The following is a 22272-nucleotide window of genomic DNA, read 5'->3' as shown; positions in this document are numbered from 1 at the left end:
ACGGGAACATGTATCTGATCTCAGTCTAAATAAAAACTGCGTTTTCCAGAGTTGTTTTTGTCAATTCAATTCAGTCCATATAACACAACTGATTTTATATCAATAAAACTTTTACAACATAGAAACAATAAGAACATGCCATAAAAGGCATTATTGTCTTCAACGACATATTGTCTAAACTATTACAATATAATATATTGTATAAACTATTACAATATAAAAATAAAGGAGAGCCTCACCACTCTATGTCACGCCTTGGTCTTAGTATTTTGTGTTTTAGTTAATTAGTTGGTCAGGCCAGGGTGTGACATGGGTTTATGTTATTGTGTTGTCGTATTGTTTTTTTTGTAGGCATTGGGATTGTGGTTGATTAGGGGTGTGTTTAGTTTAGGCTTGGCTGCCTGAGGAGGTTCTCAATCAGAGTCAGGTGATTCTTGTTGTCTCTGATGGGGAACCGTATTTAGGTAGCCTGGGTTTCACTGTGTATTTCGTGGGTGATTGTTCCTGTCTCTGTGTAGTTTCACCAGATAGGCTGTAATTAGGTTTCACTTTCCGTTTTGTTGTTATTTATTTATATCAGTTATTTCATGTACCGCGATTCATTCATTAAAAACATGAGTAACCAACACGCTGCATTTCGGTCCGACTCTCTTTCGACAAACGAAGAACGCCGTTACACTCTATGAGCTCAGATGCAAAAAAATGTCCAACGTTTCGACAGCCAAGCCATCTTCATCAGGGTATAATCACAAACACTGCTGGATGACTCGTTGACATAGTGTCAAAAGACACAGGTGTCTCTCATCGTGGCCATTAAACTATTAAAATAACAACGTTGTTTTTTGAAACAACTAAATATATATTGTGGACATGTACAAGGTTGATAATAGTTAACAATAGTTATCATAATGAATGACATGCGTTGTAGACGAATACATCCTATTATGTAATGGATATGAGTCAGTCTACTGTGAAACCAGTGGTGCACCTCAGAAACTCTGTTGTCATGGCTACAGGGCCAGTCTGTGCTCCTCGCTCAGTGTCATGTTTAGAGTTGGTACGAGTGCCATCCGATCTGGGTCCAGGCTCCCCTAATCCCACAGTATCCTCATAGCCCCCCCCCCCCCCCCACCTCATCGACGGGCCACCTTCAGGGCCGAGGGGTGAACATTACACAGTATCCTCATAGCCCCCCCCCCCCCTCTCATCGACGGGCCACTTTCAGGGCCGAGGGGTGAACATTACACAGTATCCTCATAGCCCCCCCCCTTCATCGACGGGCCACCTTCAGGGCCGAGGGGTGAATATTACACAGTATCCTCATAGCCCCCTCTCTCATCGACGGGCCACCTTCAGGGCCGAGGGGTGAACATTACACAGTATCCTCATAGCCCCCCTCTCATCGACGGGCCACCTTCAGGGCCGAGGGGTGAACATTACACAGTATCCTCATAGCCCCCCCTCTCATCGACGGGCCACCTTCAGGGCCGAGGGGTGAACATTACACAGTATCCTCATAGCCCCCCCTCTCATCGACGGGCCACCTTCAGGGCCGAGGGGTGAACATTACACAGTATCCTCATAGCCCCCCCCCCCCTATCATCGACGGGCCACCTTCAGGGCTGAGGGGTGAACATTACACAGTATCCTCATAGCCCCCCTCTCATCGACGGGCCACCTTCAGGGCCGAGTGGTGAACATTACACAGTATCCTCATAGCCCCCCTCTCATCGACGGGCCACCTTCAGGGCCGAGTGGTGAACATTACACAGTATCCTCATAGCCCCCCCCTCTCATCGACGGGCCACCTTCAGGGCCGAGTGGTGAACATTACACAGTATCCTCATAGCCCCCCTATCATCGACGGGCCACCTTCAGGGCTGAGGGGTGAACATTACACAGTATCCTCATAGCCCCCCCCCTATCATCGACGGGCCACTTTCAGGGCTGAGGGGTGAACGTTACAAATGTCAAACCACTGTTCCTCCACCTTCCTGTGTGGCAGCAGGCCGTTGTGTGGCAGCAGGCCGTTGTGTGGCAGCAGGCCGTTGTGTGGCATCAGGCCGTTGCGTGGCAGCGCCGGTCTCCTCCAGCGGTCTCTGCTCCTCCCCACCACCCTCCAGAACTGTGTATCCTTGAACAGGAAGACAGCGTTGTGCGTGTAGGAGAAGTAGGCGGCGTCTATGCTACCGCCCGGGTGATCCCCAGACGCTACTGCTGGGAACACAGCTGTGATCTTCCTTGGGAAGCCTGGGGACACGCGGGTGGCTGTCACGTCGAACACATACACCTGTTGGAACACATACACCTGTTGGAACACATACACCTGTTGGAACACATTCACCTGATGGAACACATACACCTGATGGAACACATTCACCTGTTGGAACACATACACCTGTTGGAACACATACACCTGTTGGAACACATTCACCTGTTGGAACACATACACCTGTTGGAACACATACACCTGTTGGAACACATTTACCTGTTGGAACACATACACCTGTTGGAACACATTCACCTGTTGGAACACATACACCTGATGGAACACATTCACCTGTTGGAACACATACACCTGTTGGAACACATTTACCTGTTGGAACACATACACCTGATGGAACACATTCACCTGTTGGAACACATACACCTGTTGGAACACATTCACCTGTTGGAACACATACACCTGTTGGAACACATACACCTGTTGGAACACATACACCTGTTGGAACACATACACCTGATGGAACACATTCACCTGTTGGAACACATACACCTGTTGGAACACATTCACCTGTTGGAACACATACACCTGTTGGAACACATACACCTGATGGAACACATTTACCTGCTGGAACACATACACCTGTTGGAACACATACACCTGATGGAACACATTCACCTGTTGGAACACATACACCTGTTGGAACACATTCACCTGTTGGAACACATACACCTGTTGGAACACATACACCTGATGGAACACATTTACCTGCTGGAACACATACACCTGTTGGAACACATACACCTGATGGAACACATACACCTGTTGGAACACATACACCTGTTGGAACACATTTACCTGTTGGAACACATTTACCTGCTGGAACACATACACCTGTTGGAACACATACACCTGATGGAACACATACACCTGATGGAACACATACACCTGTTGGAACACATACACCTGTTGGAACACATACACCTGTTGGAACACATACACCTGATGGAACACATACACCTGTCGGAACACATACACCTGTCGGAACACATACACCTGTCGGAACACATACACCTGTTGGAACACATTTACCTGTTGGAACACATACACCTGTTGGAACACATACACCTGTTGGAACCCATACACCTGTTGGAACACATTTACCTGTTGGAACACATACACCTGTTGGAACACATTCACCTGTTGGAACACATACACCTGTTGGAACACATACACCTGTTGGAACACATTTACCTGTTTAGATGACAGGAGGAGGAAATAAACAACCGTTGAAAAATGTAAACGAGGCCGGTGATGAATGTACTAAACAACAAGATGGTAAATGTTCAGTTTATCAACAAACAAAACAACTCCGATGGGGATTTTCTACGGAACACAATATTTCCACGTGTTTTAACAGCTGATTCAGGCATTTTTTTCCTTCACTTTTTCCACTTGGATATAATTGGGGAATATTAAAGGAGGAATGTTTAAACTCTGTGGAGAATAATGTAGCCCTTTACTGAACCGTTTTTATGGTGTTTTTCTGCTGACGAACATTTCAAATGTATCAAATCAAACTTTATTTAAAGTGCTTATGAAATCTCTAAACATTTCACATTTAAACAACCGAATCAAGCAGATAAATGAAAAACAAACAGGAAGGAGATTAATAAAGAATATTAAACATAAATCAACAATATGTTAATGACACATGTCAAATTCACAATATGTTAATGACATGGCTAAAACAACAATATGTTAATGACACATGTCAAATTCACAATATGTTAATGACATGTCAAATCAACAAAATGTTAATGACATGGCTAATCAACAATATGTTAATGACACATGTCAAATTCACAATATGTTAATGACATGTCAAATCAACAAAATGTTAATGACACATGGTTAATCAACAATATGTTAATGACATATGTCAAATCAACAATATGTTAATGACATATGTCAAATCAACCAAATGTTAATGACATATGTCAAATCAACCATATGTTAATGACATATGTCAAATCAACAATATGTTAATGACACATGGTTAATCAACCATATGTTAATGACATATGTCAAATCAACAATATGTTAATGACATATGTCAAATCAACAATATGTTAATGACATATGTCAAATCAACCAAATGTTAATGACATATGTCAAATCAACAATATGTTAATGACACATGGTTAATCAACAATATGTTAATGGCATATGTCAAATCAACCATATGTTAATGACATGTGTCAAATCAACAATATGTTAATGACACATGGTTAATCAACAATATGTTAATGACATATGTCAAATCAACAATATGTTAATGACACATGTCAAATCAACAATATGTTAATGACATATGTCAAATCAACAATATGTTAATGACATATGTCAAATCAACCATATGTTAATGACATATGTCAAATCAACAATATGTTAATGACACATGGTTAATCAACAATATGTTAATGACATATGTCAAATCAACAATATGTTAATGACATATGCCAAATCAACCATATGTTAATGACATATGTCAAATCAACCATGTGTTAATGACATATGCCAAATCAACAATATGTTAATGACATATGTCAAATCAACCATGTGTTAATGACATATGTCAAATCAACAATATGTTAATGACACATGGTTAATCAACAATATGTTAATGACATATGTCAAATCAACCATATGTTAATGACATATGTCAAATAAGCAATATGTTAATGACACATGGTTAATCAACAATATGTTAATGACATATGTCAAATCAACCATATGTTAATGACATATGTCAAATCAACAATATGTTAATGACACATGGTTAATCAACAATATGTTAATGACACATGTCAAATCAACCATATGTTAATGACATGGCTAATCAACAATATGTTAATGACACATGTCAAATCAACAATATGTTAATGACATATGTCAAATCAACAATATGTTAATGACACATGGTTAATCAACAATATGTTAATGACATGGCTAATCAACAATATGTTAATGACATATGTCAAATCAACAATATGTTAATGACACATGGTTAATCAACAATATGTTAATGACACATGTCAAATCAACAATATGTTAATGACATATGTCAAATCAACAATATGTTAATGACACATGGTTAATCAACAATATGTTAATGACATATGTCAAATCAACAATATGTTAATGACATATGTCAAATCCACAATATGTTAATGACATATGGTTAATCAACAATATGTTAATGACACATGTCAAATCAACCATATGTTAATGACATGGCTAATCAACAATATGTTAATGACACATGTCAAATCAACAATATGTTAATGACATATGTCAAATCAACAATATGTTAATGACACATGGTTAATCAACAATATGTTAATGACATATGTCAAATCAACAATATGTTAATGACATATGTCAAATCAACAATATGTTAATGACACATGGTTAATCAACAATATGTTAATGACACATGTCAAATCAACAATATGTTAATGACATATGTCACATCAACAATATGTTACTGACACATGTCAAATCAATAATATGTTAATGACATATGGTTAATCAACAATATGTTAATGACACATGGTTAATCAACAATATGTTAATGACATATGTCAAATCAACAATATGTTAATGACACATGTCAAATCAACAATATGTTAATGGCATATGTCAAATCAACCATATGTTAATGACATATGTCAAATCAACCATATGTTAATGACATATGTCAAATCAACAATATGTTAATGATACATGGTTAATCAACAATATGTTAATGACACATGGTTAATCAACAATATGTTAATGACATATGTCAAATCAACAATATGTTAATGACACATGTCAAATCAACAATATGTTAATGGCATATGTCAAATCAACCATATGATAATGACATATGTCAAATCAACCATATGTTAATTACATATGTCAAATCAACAATATGTTAATGATACATGGTTAATCAACAATATGTTAATGACACATGTCAAATCAACCATATGTTAATGTCATGGCTAATCAACAATATGTTAATGACACATGTCAAATCTACAATATGTTAATGACATATGTCAAATTAACAATATGTTAATGACACATGGTTAATCAACAATATGTTAATGACATATGTCAAATCAACAATATGTTAATGACATATGTCAAATCAACAATATGTTAATGACACATGGTTAATCAACAATATGTTAATGACACATGTCAAATCAACAATATGTTAATGACTTATGTCATATCAACAATATGTTAATGACACATGTCAAATCAATAATATGTTAATGACATATGGTTAATCAACAATATGTTAATGACACATGGTTAATCAACAATATGTTAATGACATATGTCAAATCAACAATATGTTAATGACACATGTCAAATCAACAATATGTTAATGACATATGTCAAATCAACCATATGTTAATGACATATGTCAAATAAGCAATATGTTAATGACACATGGTTAATCAACAATATGTTAATGACATATGTCAAATCAACCATATGTTAATGACATATGTCAAATCAACAATATGTTAATGACACATGGTTAATCAACAATATGTTAATGACACATGTCAAATCAACCATATGTTAATGACATGGCTAATCAACAATATGTTAATGACACATGTCAAATCAACAATATGTTAATGACACATGTCAAATCAACAATATGTTAATGACATATGTCATATCAACAATATGTTAATGACACATGGTTAATCAACAATATGTTAATGACATATGTCAAATCAACAATATGTTAATGACACATGTCAAATCAACAATATGTTAATGGCATATTTTAAATCAACCATATGTTAATGACATATGTCAAATCAACAATATGTTAATGATACATGGTTAATCAACAATATGTTAATGACACATGTCAAATCAACCATATGTTAATGACATGGCTAATCAACAATATGTTAATGACACATGTCAAATCAACAATATGTTAATGACATATGTCAAATCAACAATATGTTAATGACACATGGTTAATCAACAATATGTTAATGACATGTCAAATCAACAATATGTTAATGACATATGTCAAATCAACAATATGTTAATGACACATGGTTAATCAACAATATGTTAATGACACATGTCAAATCAACAATATGTTAATGACATATGTCATATCAACAATATGTTAATGACACATGTCAAATCAATAATATGTTAATGACATATGTCAAATCAACAATATGTTAATGACATATGGTTAATCAACAATATGTTAATGACACATGGTTAATCAACAATATGTTAATGACATATGTCAAATCAACAATATGTTAATGACTTACATAGGTGCCCTTGAAGAAGTAGATGTGGTAGTCCCTTCTGTCATAGAAGGCTGTGTCTATAGGACTGGGCACCCCTGGGAACCCCTCAGAGATGAGTCTAGGGTAGAGGTGTCCCTCGGGGTCCACTGTAAACACCTGGTCATTGTCATCGTCATACCTCCAGTACTGGGTGCCTAGTGTACACAAGGAGATATTCATACAAATATATTTATTCAACTTCTACAGATATTTTCATAACAGACATAATTTAAAAAAACTAAACTAACAAGAATCAATTAATACAGTCATATGATAGAGTAGGTCAGGACTACGATTTACAGCCAGAGTTGAACGTCAAGAGGAGACTCAAGCCTCCGACAGATGGAAACACAGTCAAGAGGAGACTCAAGCCTCCGACAGATGGAAACACAGTAAAGAGGGAGACTCAAGCCTCTAACATATGAGAGAGAGACAGAGACAGAGACCAGACCAGACCGACAGACAGACAGACAGACAGACAGACAGACAGACAGACAGACAGACAGAGACAGAGACAGACAGACAGACAGACAGACAGACAGACAGACAGACAGACAGACAGACAGACAGACAGACAGACAGACAGACAAAGACAGATAGACAGAGACAGACAGAGACAGACAGACAGAGACAGACAGACAGACAGACAGACAGACAGACAGAGACAGACAGACAGACAGACAGACAGAGACAGACAGAGACAGACAGAGACAGACAGACAGAGACAGACAGACAGACAGACAGACAGACAGAGACAGACAGACAGACAGACAGACAGACAGACAGACAGACAGAGACAGACAGAGACAGACAGAGACAGACAGAGACAGACAGACAGACAGACAGACAGACAGACAGAGACAGACAGACAGACAGAGACAGACAGAGACAGACAGACAGAGACAGACAGACAGAGACAGACAGACAGACAGACAGACAGACAGACAGACAGACAGGTTTACTCTAGTCAGTTCCATTACCTTTAAAGAAGTAGACAGCATCAGTGTTCCTGTTCCACACGTGAACACATGCGTCTACCCCGCCGGGGGGTATGCCGTGCCAGCCCACCTGAAGAGCCACCGGGTCACCATAGCGGGTTCGGTTGGTCCTGTCCTCATACAGAGAGAGGAATGATTTCAACCCTTGCAATGATATTTACGTGCGTTTTGAAAAATGCAGATATTTATCTTTATATTTTGGGGGGAATGTTTATACAACGTAATGAATGAGGTTGTAGATATACTACATTACCAAAAGTATGTGGACACCTGCATCTCATTACATAATCATGGGCACTAATATTGAGTTGGTCCCTCCCTTTGCAGCTCCACTCTTCTGGGAAGGCTTTCCACTAGATGTTGGAACATTGCTGCTATAACAGCCTCCACTCTTCTGGGAAGGCTTTCCACTAGATGTTGAAACATTGCTGCTATAACAGCCTCCACTCTTCTGGGAAGGCTTTCCACTAGATGTTGGAACATTGCTGCGGGGACTGACTTCCATTCAGCCACAAGAGCATTAGTGAGGTCGGGCACTGATGTTGGACGATTAGGCCCGGCTCGCATTCGGCCTTCCAATTCAACCCAAAGGTGTTCGATGGGGTTGAGGTCAGGGCAGGCCAGTCAACTTCTTCCCCACCGATGTCGACAAACCATTTCTGTATGGACCTCGCTTTGTGCACGGCGGCATTGCCATGCTGAAGAACAGAATCAGAAACATTGGAAGAACAGAATCATCTAGAATGTCATTGTATGCCGTAGCGTTAAGATTTCCCTTCACTGGAACTAAGGGGCCCGAACCATGAAAGACGGCCCTAGACCAATACTCGTCCTCCACCAAGGCACTATGCATTGGGGCAGGTCGCGTTCTTCTGGCATCCGCCAAACCCAGATTCGTCCATCGGACTGCCAGATGGTGTAGCGTGATTCATCCCTCCAGAGAACGCGTTTCCACTGCTCCAGAGTTCAATGGTGGCAAACTTTACACCACTCCAGCAGACGCTTGGCATTGAGCATGGTGATCTTCAACCTCTTTTCCATACTTTTTATAATGATGATTTAGGAAGTCTATCTCATTGTTTTCAAAATACACATATATATATAGTTGTTGGTCTGTAGGAATTAATTGACACACACCCAAAGTCGTAGAAGAGGTGCTGACTAATGGAAAGGTAAACTTTAAGATTGTGATTATTTGTCTGTTTTTACCTGTTCTCATAGAGCCAGTACCAGCCGTCCCTCATGAAGTAGGTGTTGAAACGAATCACCACCTCACCGTACTGGGTTCTCTCCTTCCTGATCCAGTCAAACACTGTGTTGAACTGACCCTTACAGCCCCCTGGAGGGAAACAGACCAGACACTGTGTTGAACCTTACAGCCCCCTAGAGGGAAACAGACCAGACACTGTGTTGAACCTTACAGCCCCCTAGAGGGAAACAGACCAGACACTGTGTTGAACCTTACAGCCCCCTAGAGGGAAACAGACCAGACACTGTGTTGAACCTTACAGCCCCCTAGAGGGAAACAGACCAGACACTGTGTTGAACCTTACAGCCCCCTAGAGGGAAACAGACCAGACACTGTGTTGAACCTTACAGCCCCCTAGAGGGAAACAGACCAGACACTGTGTTGAACCTTACAGCCCCCTAGAGGGAAACAGACCAGACACTGTGTTGAACCTTACAGCCCCCTAGAGGGAAACAGACCAGACACTGTGTTGAACCTTACAGCCCCCTAGAGGGAAACAGACCAGACACTGTGTTGAACCTTACAGCCCCCTAGAAGGAAACAGACCAGACACTGTGTTGAACCTTACAGCCCCCTAGAGGGAAACAGACAAGACACTGTGTTGAGCCTTACAGCCCCCTAGAGGGAAACAGACCAGACACTGTGTTGAACCTTACAGCCCCCTAGAGGGAAACAGACCAGACACTGTGTTGAACCTTACAGCCCCCTAGAAGGAAACAGACCAGACACTGTGTTGAACCTTACAGCCCCCTAGAGGGAAACAGACCCAGACCAGACAAACAGATGGAAGAGGAGTTGACAGACAGCCAGCCAGATGGTAGGTGGACAGGTGTAGGGAGGTAGGTAGACAGGTGTAGGGAGGTAGGTAGACAGGTGTAGGGAGGTAGGTAGACAGGTGTAGGTAGGTAGACAGGTGTAGGTAGGTAGGTAGGTAGACAGGTGTAGGTAGGTAGGTAGGTAGACAGGTGTAGGTAGGTAGGTAGACAGGTAGGTAGACAGGTAGGTAGGTAGACAGGTAGGTAGACAGGTAGGTAGGTAGGTAGGTAGGTAGGTAGGTAGGTAGGTAGACAGGTAGACAGGTGTAGGTAGGTAGACAGGTGTAGGTAGGTAGGCAGGCAGGTAGGTAGGTAGGTAGGTAGGTAGGTAGGTAGGTAGGTAGGTAGGTAGACAGACAGACAGACAGGTGTAGGTAGGTAGGTAGATAGGTAGGTAGGTAGGTAGGTAGATAGGTAGGTAGGTAGATAGGTAGGTGGGTAGCTACGTAGGTAGGTAGATAGACAGGTGTAGGTAGGTAAGCAGGTAGGTAGGTAGGTAGATAGGTAGGTAGGTAGATAGGTAGATAGGTAGGTAGGTAGGTAGGTAGGTGGGTAGGTACGTAGGTAGGTAGGTAGACAGACAGACAGGTGTAGGTAGGTAGGTAGGTAGGTAGGTAGATAGGTAGATAGGTAGGTAGGTAGATAGGTAGGTGGGTAGGTACGTAGGTAGGTAGATAGACAGGTGTAGGTAGGTAAGCAGGTAGGTAGGTAGGTTGATAGATAGGTAGGTAGACAGGTGTAGGTAGGTAGGTAGGTAGGTAGACAGGTGTAGGTAGGTAAGCAGGTAGGTAGGTAGGTAGATAGACAGGTGTAGGTAGGTAAGCAGGTAGGTAGATAGGTAGGTAGGTAGATAGGTAGGTAGGTAGACAGGTGTAGGTAGGTAGGTAGATAGACAGGTGTAGGTAGGTAGGTAGGTAGGTAGGTAGGTAGGTAGGTAGGTATACAGAATGCAAAAGAAATATATTTATTGAATCATCATGGTGCCCATAGAATATATCATGGTGCCTATAGAATATATAATATTTATTTAATCATCATGGTGCCCATAGAATATATCACGGTGCCTATAGAATATAGGTAGGTAGGTAGGTAGGTAGGTAGATAGGTAGATAGGTAGATAGGTAGGTAGGTAGGTAGATAGGTAGATAGGTAGATAGGTAGACAGGTAGTATATTCCTATTTCGTCCACTAGGTGGTAATGTTTCCACAACTTTCACATACAGTGGCTCTGTCCTACCATAGAGGTGCTGTATGGACTTCCTGTCCATCCAGTTGATCTCGAAGCCTGATTCCTGGGGCAGGTAACTGGGTTGCATAATGGAACCAGTCCTGTAGATGTGAGGCAGGCCCAGGACGTGGCCTATCTCATGCACTGCCACCTGACGGGTGGGAAAACAACGGTAGTATTCAGGGGTAATTACATTCGACTAAATTACAGGTGCAATTAGGGCTAAGTACCTTGCTTAAGGGCACACTGACAGATTTTTCACCTCGTCGACTTGGCGACTCAAACTATTAACTTTTCAGTTATTGGCCCAACCACTAGGCTACCTGATAGTGCTCACTCAGCCCGGACATTCAACCACTAGGCAACCTGATAGTGCTCACTCAGCCCGGACATTCAACCACTAGACAACCTAATAGTGCTCACTCAGCCTTGACATTTAACCACTAGGCTACCTGATAGTGCTCACTCAGCCCTGACATTTAACCACTAGGCTACCTGATAGTGTCCACTCAGCCCTGACATTTAACCACTAGGCTACCTGATAGTGTCCACTCAGCCCTGACATTTAACCACTAGGCTACCTGTCTCCTACCTGATAGTGTCCACTCAGCCCTGACATTTAACCACTAGGCTACCTGATAGTGTCCACTCAGCCCTGACATTTAACCACTAGGCTACCTGTCTCCTACCTGATAGTGTCCACTCAGCCCTGACATTTAACCACTAGGCTACCTGATAGTGTCCACTCAGCCCTGACATTTAACCACTAGGCTACCTGATAGTGCTCACTCAGCCTTGACATTTAACCACTAGGCTACCTGTCTCCTACCTGATAGTGTCCACTCAGACCTGACATTTAACCACTAGGCTACCTGATAGTGTCCACTCAGCCCTGACATTTAACCACTAGGCTACCTGTCTCCTACCTGATAGTGCTCACTCAGCCCTGACATTTAACCATTAGGCTACCTGATAGTTCTCACTCAGCCCTGACATTCAACCACTAGGCTACCTGTCTCCTACCTGATAGTTCTCACTCAGCCCTGACATTTAACCACTAGGCTACCTGTCTCCTACCTGATAGTGCTCACTCAGCCCTGATATTTAACCACTAGGCTACCTGTCTCCTACCCGATAGTGCTCACTCAGCCCTGACATTTAACCATTAGGCTACCTGATAGTTCTCACTCAGCCCTGACATTTAACCACTAGGCTACATGTCTCCTCCCTGATAGTGCTCACTCAGCCCTGACATTTAACCACTAGGCTACCTGTCTCCTACCTGATAGTGCTCACTCAGCCCTGACATTTAACCATTAGGCTACCTGATAGTTCTCACTCAGCCCTGACATTTAACCACTAGGCTACCTGTCTCCTCCCTGATAGTTCTCACTCAGCCCTGACATTTAACCACTAGGCTACCTGTCTCCTCCCTGATAGTGCTCACTCAGCCCTGACATTTAACCACTAGGCTACCTGTCTCCTACCTGATAGTGCTCACTCAGCCCTGACATTTAACCACTAGGCTACCTGTCTCCTCCCTGATAATGCTCACTCAGCCCTGACATTTAACCACTAGGCTACCTGATAGTGCTCACTCAGCCCTGACATTTAATCACTAGGCTACCTGTCTCCTACCTGATAGTGCTCACTCAGCCCTGAGCTTTTCTGTGTATTCTAATATTTACATGAATGTAGTTTGTCTTATAAATGAACGCAGGGAAGTCAGGCAGGTACAACACAAATCACAAGTCCATCAGATATTACAGATAACCATCATGTTTGAGTCAAAACATCCTGTCCCACACTCACTTTGAGCAGGCTGATCCCACTGCCAGTGTTAGGTGCAGTGAAATGTTCATCGTCATCAAAGTGAATGTCTCCCAGGAACCAGGCGTGAGCAAACTCTCGTCCAGTACCATCGAACTTCTGGTTGCATCCCAAGTGTCTCCCTGCATGGTTGAAACACAACGGAAAAGGACACACTATCTATCGTCATTGCCTCTACTAAATGTAAAGATATAAAATTGAAAAAAAAAAAAAAATACCCATTTTCAGGGAAGATATAGCATAATGAAAGCCTGGTCCGTGATCTGCTTGTGCTGTCCTACCAGCTGTCAACAAGACAGCATATACAGGTCTGGGACCAGGCGAGAGTAGATGCAATTTGTTCATAACATTCAATTCATCCCAAATACACAGGTAATATTGTCTAAACCAAGGCATGTGAGACAAGACTGTGTACCAGTCTGTTTCTGCAAACATTCCAGTCCTTGTACTTTGTGTCATTGCATTACAGGGACTGGTAAGGATAGGTATGTTAGCAGAAACGGACTGGTGCCCAGGCTAACACGAGACCCACCTGTTCCAAAACCCAGTTTGATGTCTACAACCGCCAGGGGAGAGGATGTGTCCTCTACAAACTCCAGGGGAGACACCTCGCTCCACATCCTGAAGGCCAGGCTGATGACATGTCTCTGGTCCTGTATGGTCAGCTGACTGCTGTAGCCCTCTCCTAGAAATGAACAGAGGCCAGCACACACTCTGTTGAATATGACGGGTCTCTGGACTCATAGTAACCCTCACCTATCAGCCTCATAGTAACCCTCACCTATCAGCCTCATAGTAACCCTCACCTATCAGCCTCATAGTAACCCTCCTCTATCAGCCTCATAGTAACCCTCACCTATCAGCCTCATAGTAACCCTCACCTATCAGCCTCATAGTAACCCTCACCTATCAGCCTCATAGTAACCCTCACCTATCAGTCTCATAGTAACCCTCACCTATCAGCCTCATAGTAACCCTCACCTATCAGCCTCATAGTAACCCTCACCTATCAGCCTCATAGTAACCCTCACCTATCAGTCTCATAGTAACCCTCCTCTATCAGCCTCATAGTAACCCTCACCTATCAGCCTCATAGTAACCCTCACCTATCAGCCTCATAGTAACCCTCACCTATCAGCCTCATAGTAACCCTCATAGTAACCCTAGTAACCCTCACCTATCAGCCTCATAGTAACCCTCACCTATCAGTCTCATAGTAACCCTCCTCTATCAGCCTCATAGTAACCCTCACCTATCAGCCTCATAGTAACCCTCACCTATCAGCCTCATAGTAACCCTCACCTATCAGCCTCATAGTAACCCTCACCTATCAGTCTCATAGTAACCCTCACCTATCAGCCTCATAGTATCACCTATCAGTCTCATAGTAACCCTCACCTATCAGCCTCATAGTAACCCTCACCTATCAGCCTCATAGTAACCCTCACCTATCAGTCTCATAGTAACCCTCACCGATTAGCCTCATAGTAACCCTCATCTATCAGCCTCATAGTAACCCTCACCTATCAGCCTCATAGTAACCCTCACCTATCAGCCTCATAGTAACCCTCACCTATCAGCCTCATAGTAACCCTCACCTATCAGCCTCATAGTAACCCTCACCTATCAGTCTCATAGTAACCCTCACCTATCAGCCTCATAGTATCACCTATCAGCCTCATAGTAACCCTCACCTATCAGCCTCATAGTAACCCTCACCTATCAGCCTCATAGTAACCCTCACCTATCAGCCTCATAGTAACCCTCACCTATCAGCCTCATAGTAACCCTCACCTATCAGTCTCATAGTAACTCTCACCTATCAGACTCATAGTAACCCTCACCTATCAGCCTCATAGTAACCCTCACCTATCAGTCTCATAGTAACCCTCACCTATCAGCCTCATAGTAACCCTCACCTATCAGCCTCATAGTAACCCTCACCTATCAGCCTCATAGTAACCCTCACCTATCAGTCTCATAGTAACCCTCACCTATCAGCCTCATAGTAACCCTCACCTATCAGTCTCATAGTAACCCTCACCTATCAGCCTCATAGTAACCCTCACCTATCAGCCTCATAGTAACCCTCACCTATCAGCCTCATAGTAACCCTCCCCTATCAGCCACATAGTAACCCTCAACTATCAGCCTCATAGTAACTCTCACCTATCAGCCTCATAGTAACCCTCACCTATCAGCCTCATAGTAACCCTCACCTATCAGCCTCATAGTAACCCTCCCCTATCAGCCACATAGTAACCCTCAACTATCAGCCTCATAGTAACCCTCACCTATCAGTCTCATAGTAATCCTCCCCTATCAGCCACATAGTAACCCTCAACTATCAGCCTCATAGTAACCCTCACCTATCAGCCTCATAGTATCACCTATCAGTCTCATAGTAACCCTCACCTATCAGCCTCATAGTATCACCTATCAGCCACATAGTAACCCTCCTCTATCAGCCTCATAGTAACCCTCACCTATCAGCCTCATAGTAACCCTCACCTATCAGCCTCATAGTAACCCTCACCTATCAGTCTCATAGTAACCCTCACCTATCAGCCTCATAGTATCACCTATCAGTCTCATAGTAACCCTCACCTATCAGCCTCATAGTAACCCTCACCTATCAGCCTTATAGTAACCCTCACCTATCAGCCTCATAGTAACCCTCACCTATCAGCCTCATAGTAACCCTCACCTATCAGCCTCATAGTAACCCTCACCTATCAGTCTCATAGTAACCCTCACCTATCAGCCTCATAGTAACCCTCACCTATCAGCCTCATAGTAACCCTCACCTATCAGCCTCATAGTAACCCTCCCCTATCAGCCACATAGTAACCCTCAACTATCAGCCTCATAGTAACCCTCACCTATCAGTCTCATAGTAACCCTCCCCTATCAGCCACATAGTAACCCTCAACTATCAGCCTCATAGTAACCCTCACCTATCAGCCTCATAGTAACCCTCACCTATCAGCCTCATAGTAACCCTCACCTATCAGCCTCATAGTAACCCTCACCTATCAGTCTCATAGTAACCCTCCCCTATCAGCCACATAGTAACCCTCAACTATCAGCCTCATAGTAACCCTCACCTATCAGCCTCATAGTAACCCTCACCTATCAGGCTCATAGTAACCCTCCCCTATCAGCCACATAGTAACCCTCAACTATCAGCCTCATAGTAACCCTCACCTATCAGTCTCATAGTAACCCTCACCTATCAGCCTCATAGTAACCCTCCCCTATCAGCCACATAGTAACCCTCAACTATCAGCCTCATAGTAACCCTCACCTATCAGCTCATAGTAACCCTCACCTATCAGCCTCATAGTAACCCTCACCTATCAGCCTCATAGTAACCCTCACCTATCAGCCTCATAGTAACCCTCACCTATCAGCCTCATAGTAACCCTCACCTATCAGCCTCATAGTAACCCTCACCTATCAGTCTCATAGTAACCCTCACCTATCAGCCTCATAGTAACCCTCCCCTATCAGCCACATAGTAACCCTCAACTATCAGCCTCATAGTAACCCTCACCTATCAGCTCATAGTAACCCTCACCTATCAGCCTCATAGTAACCCTCACCTATCAGCCTCATAGTAACCCTCACCTATCAGCCTCATAGTAACCCTCACCTATCAGCCTCATAGTAACCCTCACCTATCAGTCTCATAGTAACCCTCACCTATCAGCCTCATAGTAACCCTCACCTATCAGCCTCATAGTAACCCTCACCTATCAGCCTCATAGTAACCCTCACCTATCAGTCTCATAGTAACCCTCACCTATCAGCCTCATAGTAACCCTCACCTATCAGTCTCATAGTAACCCTCACCTATCAGCCTCACAGTAACCCTCACCTATCAGCTCATAGTAACCCTCACCTATCAGCCTCACAGTAACCCTCACCTATCAGCCTCATAGTATCACCTATCAGCCTTATAGTAACCCTCACCTATCAGTCTCATTGTAATCCTCCCTTATCAGCCTCATAGTAACCCTCACCTGTCAGCCTCATAGTAACCCTCACCTATCAGCCTCATAGTAACCCTCACCTATCAGCCTCATAGTAACCCTCACCTATCAGCCTCATAGTAACCCTCACCTATCAGCCTCATAGTAACCCTCACCTATCAGCCTCATAGTAACCCTCACCTATCAGTCTCATAGTAACCCTCACCTATCAGTCTCATAGTAACCCTCACCTATCAGCCTCATAGTAACCCTCACCTATCAGTCTCATAGTAACCCTCACCTATCAGTCTCATAGTAACCCTCACCTATCAGTCTCATAGTAACCCTCACCTATCAGTCTCATAGTAACCCTCACCTATCAGTCTCATAGTAACCCTCACCTATCAGTCTCATAGTAACCCTCACCTATCAGCCTCATAGTAACCCTCACCTATCAGTCTCATAGTAACCCTCACCTATCAGCCTCACAGTAACCCTCACCTATCAGCCTCATAGTAACCCTCACCTATCAGTCTCATAGTAACCCTCACCTATCAGCCTCATAGTAACCCTCACCTATCAGCCTCATAGTAACCCTCACCTATCAGCCTCATAGTAACCCTCACCTATCAGTCTCATAGTAACCCTCACCTATCAGCCTCATAGTAACCCTCACCTATCAGCCTCATAGTAACCCTCACCTATCAGCCTCCACTTCAGCACCATTTTGGAGAATGCCATGTTTCCCCATGCACGTCTCCCCACGTGTCTCTTCTGCCTCCGCTTGGACAGCAGTGAGGCCACGCGGTTCTGATGCTGATGAGGTCTGTCCGTAGCAGTGGTAGGAGGAGGGCTCTGATGAGGTCTGTCAGTAGCAGTGGTAGGAGGAGGGCTCTGATGAGGTCTGTCAGTAGCAGTGGTAGGAGGAGGGCTCTGATGAGGTCTGTCAATAGCAGTGGTAGGAGGAGGGCTCTGATGAGGTCTGTCAGTAGCAGTGGTAGGAGGAGGCCTCTGATGAGGTCTGTCAGTAGCAGTGGTAGGAGGAGGCCTCTGATGAGGTCTGTCAGTAGCAGTGGTAGGAGGAGGGCTCCAATGAGGTCTGTCAGTAGCAGTGGTAGGAGGAGGCCTCTGATGAGGTCTGTCAGTAGCAGTGGTAGGAGGAGGGCTCTGATGAGGTCTGTCAGTAGCCGTGGTAGGAGGAGGCCTCTGATGAGGTCTGTCAGTAGCAGTGGTAGGAGGAGGGTTCTGATGAGGTCTGTCAGTAGCAGTGGTAGGAGGAGGCCTCTGATGAGGTCTGTCAGTAGCAGTGGTAGGAGGAGGGCTCTGATGAGGTCTGTCAGTAGCAGTGGTAGGAGGAGGGCTCTGATGAGGTCTGTCAGTAGCAGTGGTAGGAGGAGGGCTCTGATGAGGTCTGTCATTAGCAGTGGTAGGAGGAGGGCTCTGATGAGGTCTGTCAGTAGCAGTGGTAGGAGGAGGGCTCTGATGAGGTCTGTCAGTAGCAGTGGTAGGAGGAGGGCTCTGATGAGGTCTGTCAGTAGCAGTGGTAGGAGAAGAGCTCTTACGCTGATGAGGTCTGTCAGTAGCAGTGGTAGGAGGAGGCCTCTGATGAGGTCTGTCAGTAGCAGTGGTAGGAGGAGGGCTCCGATGAGGTCTGTCAGTAGCAGTGGTAGGAGGAGGCCTCTGATGAGGTCTGTCAGTAGCACTGGTAGGGTCGTGCACTGTGTGACTGTGTGTATTGCTGTTATTCTCTGTGTTGTTTATAGCAGAATCATTGAGAGTATCACCGACTGGGTTGTAGTATTCAGTTGTGCTACTGGCAGATATATCACCGTTGTAGGTACTAACAGTGCTATTAAAAATGTCACTGAATGAATTGTCAACCTCTGTGTAGTTTCCATCAGTGCCATTAGAAAGGTCAGTGAATATGTTATCGTCCACTGTGTAATCAGTAGCAGAGCCATTTAAAACACCACCGAATGTTTTGTTAGAGTTTTCTGAGGTGTCTGTGTTCCTAGTTAGCCAGGTGGCGGTGTTGATTCCAAGTGCTGAGCTGGTGGAGTTGTGTACTTCCTCAGTAGCATCATCAGTCTCCTTATCCGGGACCCCACACCGTGGCTTGTTCATGGCAGCCTTGGTGGCGTCGTCAAACAGCCCTGTGACAGACAGGCCGGACACCATCTGGAAGTCTCTGAGAGCTGAGATGAAGGCTTGGCTTTCAGTGGGATTTGGAGAGTCATCGTCATCATCATCAGTCTCTGCACGTGACAACGACGAGTCTCCCTCCTGTATCCCAGATAGGTCTTCCTCCCCGGGAAAGTCTTCATCGTTAGAAATGCCTGTTGATTGGTCAAACTGGAGCTCCTCCCAGTTCACCGGTCTTATGAAGCCGTACCTTGAGAGAAATAGCTGGAAATATGGCATGTTGTCAAAACAGCTGGTCGAACTAACACCTCTAGAACATCTAACAGGAAATAACCTAGTCTGGGTACCAGTCTGTTTAAATAACATTCCTCTAGTCTGGGTACCAGTCTGTTTAGATAACATTCCTCTAGTCTGGCTACCAGTCTGTTTAGATAACATTCCTCTAGTCTGGGTACCACTCTGTTGAGGTAACATTCCTCTAGTATGGGTACCAGTCTGTTTAGATAACATTCCTCTAGTCTGGCTACCAGTCTGTTTAGATAACATTCCTCTAGTCTGGGTACCAGTCTGTTTAGATAACATTCCTCTAGTCTGGCTACCAGTCTGTTTAGATAACATTCCTCTAGTCTGGCTACCAGTCTGTTTAGATAACATTCCTCTAGTCTGGGTACCAGTCTGTTTAGATAACATTCCTCTAGTCTGGCTACCAGTCTGTTTAGATAACATTCCTCTAGTCTGGCTACCAGTCTGTTTAGATAACATTCCTCTAGTCTGGCTACCAGTCTGTTTAGATAACATTCCTCTAGTCTGGGTACAAGTCTGTTTAGATAACATTCCTCTAGTCTGGCTACCAGTCTGTTTAGATAACATTCCTCTAGTCTGTTTAGATAACATTCATCTAGCCTGGGTACCAGTCTGTTTAGATAACATTCCTCTAGTCTGGCTACCAGTCTGTTTAGATAACATTCCTCTAGTCTGTTTAGATAACATTCCTCTAGTCTGGGTACCAGTCTGTTTAGATAACATTCCTCTAGTCTGGCTACCAGTCTGTTTAGATAACATTAATCTAGTCTGGCTACCAGTCTGTTTAGATAACATTCCTCTAGTCTGTTTAGATAACATTCCACTAGTCTGGGTACCAGTCTGTTTAGAAAACATTCCTCTAGTCTGTTTAGATAACATTCCTCTAGTCTGGCTACCAGTCTGTTTAGATAACATTCCTCTAGTCTGGCTACCAGTCTGTTTAGATAACATTCCTCTATTCTGTTTAGATAACATTCCTCTAGTCTGGGTACCAGTCTGTTTAGATAACATTCCTCTAGTCTGGCTACCAGTCTGTTTAGATAACATTCCTCTAGTCTGGCTACCAGTCTGTTTAGATAACATTCCTCTAGTCTGTTTAGATAACATTCCACTAGTCTGGGTACCAGTCTGTTTAGAAAACATTCCTCTAGTCTGTTTAGATAACATTCCTCTAGTCTGGCTACCAGTCTGTTTAGATAACATTCCTCTAGTCTGGCTACCAGTCTGTTTAGATAACATTCCTCTAGTCTGGCTACCAGTCTGTTTAGATAACATTCCTCTAGTCTGGGTACAAGTCTGTTTAGATAACATTCCTCTAGTCTGGCTACCAGTCTGTTGAGATAACATTCCTCTAGTCTGTTTAGGTAACATTCATCTAGCCTGGGTACCAGTCTGTTTAGATAACATTCCTCTAGTCTGGCTACCAGTCTGTTTAGATAACATTCCTCTAGTCTGTTTAGATAACATTCCTCTAGTCTGGCTACCAGTCTGTTTCGATAACATTCCTCTAGTCTGGCTACCAGTCTGTTTAGATAACATTCCTCTAGTCTGGGTACCAGTCTGTTTAGATAACATTCCTCTCGTCTGTTTAGATAACATTCCACTAGTCTGTTTAGATAACATTCCTCTAGTCTGGCTACCAGTCTGTTTAGATAACATTCCTCTAGTCTGGGTACCAGTCTGTTTAGAAAACATTCCTCTAGTCTGGCTACCAGTCTGTTTAGATAACATTCCTCTAGTCTGTTTAGATAACATTCATCTAGCCTGGGTACCAGTCTGTTTAGATAACATTCCTCTAGTCTGGCTACCAGTCTGTTTAGATAACATTCCTCTAGTCTGTTTAGATAACATTCCTCTAGTCTGGGTACCAGTCTGTTTAGATAACATTCCTCTAGTCTGTTTAGATAACATTCCACTAGTCTGTTTAGATAACATTCCTCTAGTCTGGCTACCAGTCTGTTTAGATAACATTCCTCTAGTCTGTTTAGATAACATTCCACTAGTCTGGGTACCAGTCTGTTTAGAAAACATTCCTCTAGTCTGTTTAGATAACATTCCTCTAGTCTGGCTACCAGTCTGTTTAGATACCATTCTTCTAGTCTGGCTACCAGTC

The 22272-nt window shown here is 43.4% G+C and overlaps 1 protein-coding gene across 1 annotated transcript; it reads right to left on the bottom strand.

Annotated features, from left to right (window-relative positions):
• Positions 1-1924: 1924 nt before the first annotated feature.
• LOC135533925 (matrix metallopeptidase-21-like) lies at positions 1925-20135 on the bottom strand. Its single transcript, XM_064961120.1, has 9 exons — positions 19451-20135; positions 18416-18538; positions 14273-14425; positions 13723-13862; positions 11920-12061; positions 9828-9957; positions 8601-8728; positions 7603-7775; positions 1925-2290 (listed from the first exon to the last, which is right to left on the bottom strand). The coding sequence occupies exons 1-9, from the start codon at positions 20133-20135 to the stop codon at positions 1925-1927; spliced, it is 2040 nt and encodes a 679-aa protein (XP_064817192.1).
• Between the last annotated feature and the right edge of the window lie 2137 nt (positions 20136-22272).

Source organism: Oncorhynchus masou, unplaced genomic scaffold (genome assembly GCF_036934945.1).
Source record: "Oncorhynchus masou masou isolate Uvic2021 unplaced genomic scaffold, UVic_Omas_1.1 unplaced_scaffold_2816, whole genome shotgun sequence".
Classification (NCBI taxonomy): domain Eukaryota; kingdom Metazoa; phylum Chordata; class Actinopteri; order Salmoniformes; family Salmonidae; genus Oncorhynchus; species Oncorhynchus masou.
Note: the sequence above shows the minus strand (reverse complement) of the source record. Positions and strands in the feature narration are given on the sequence as shown.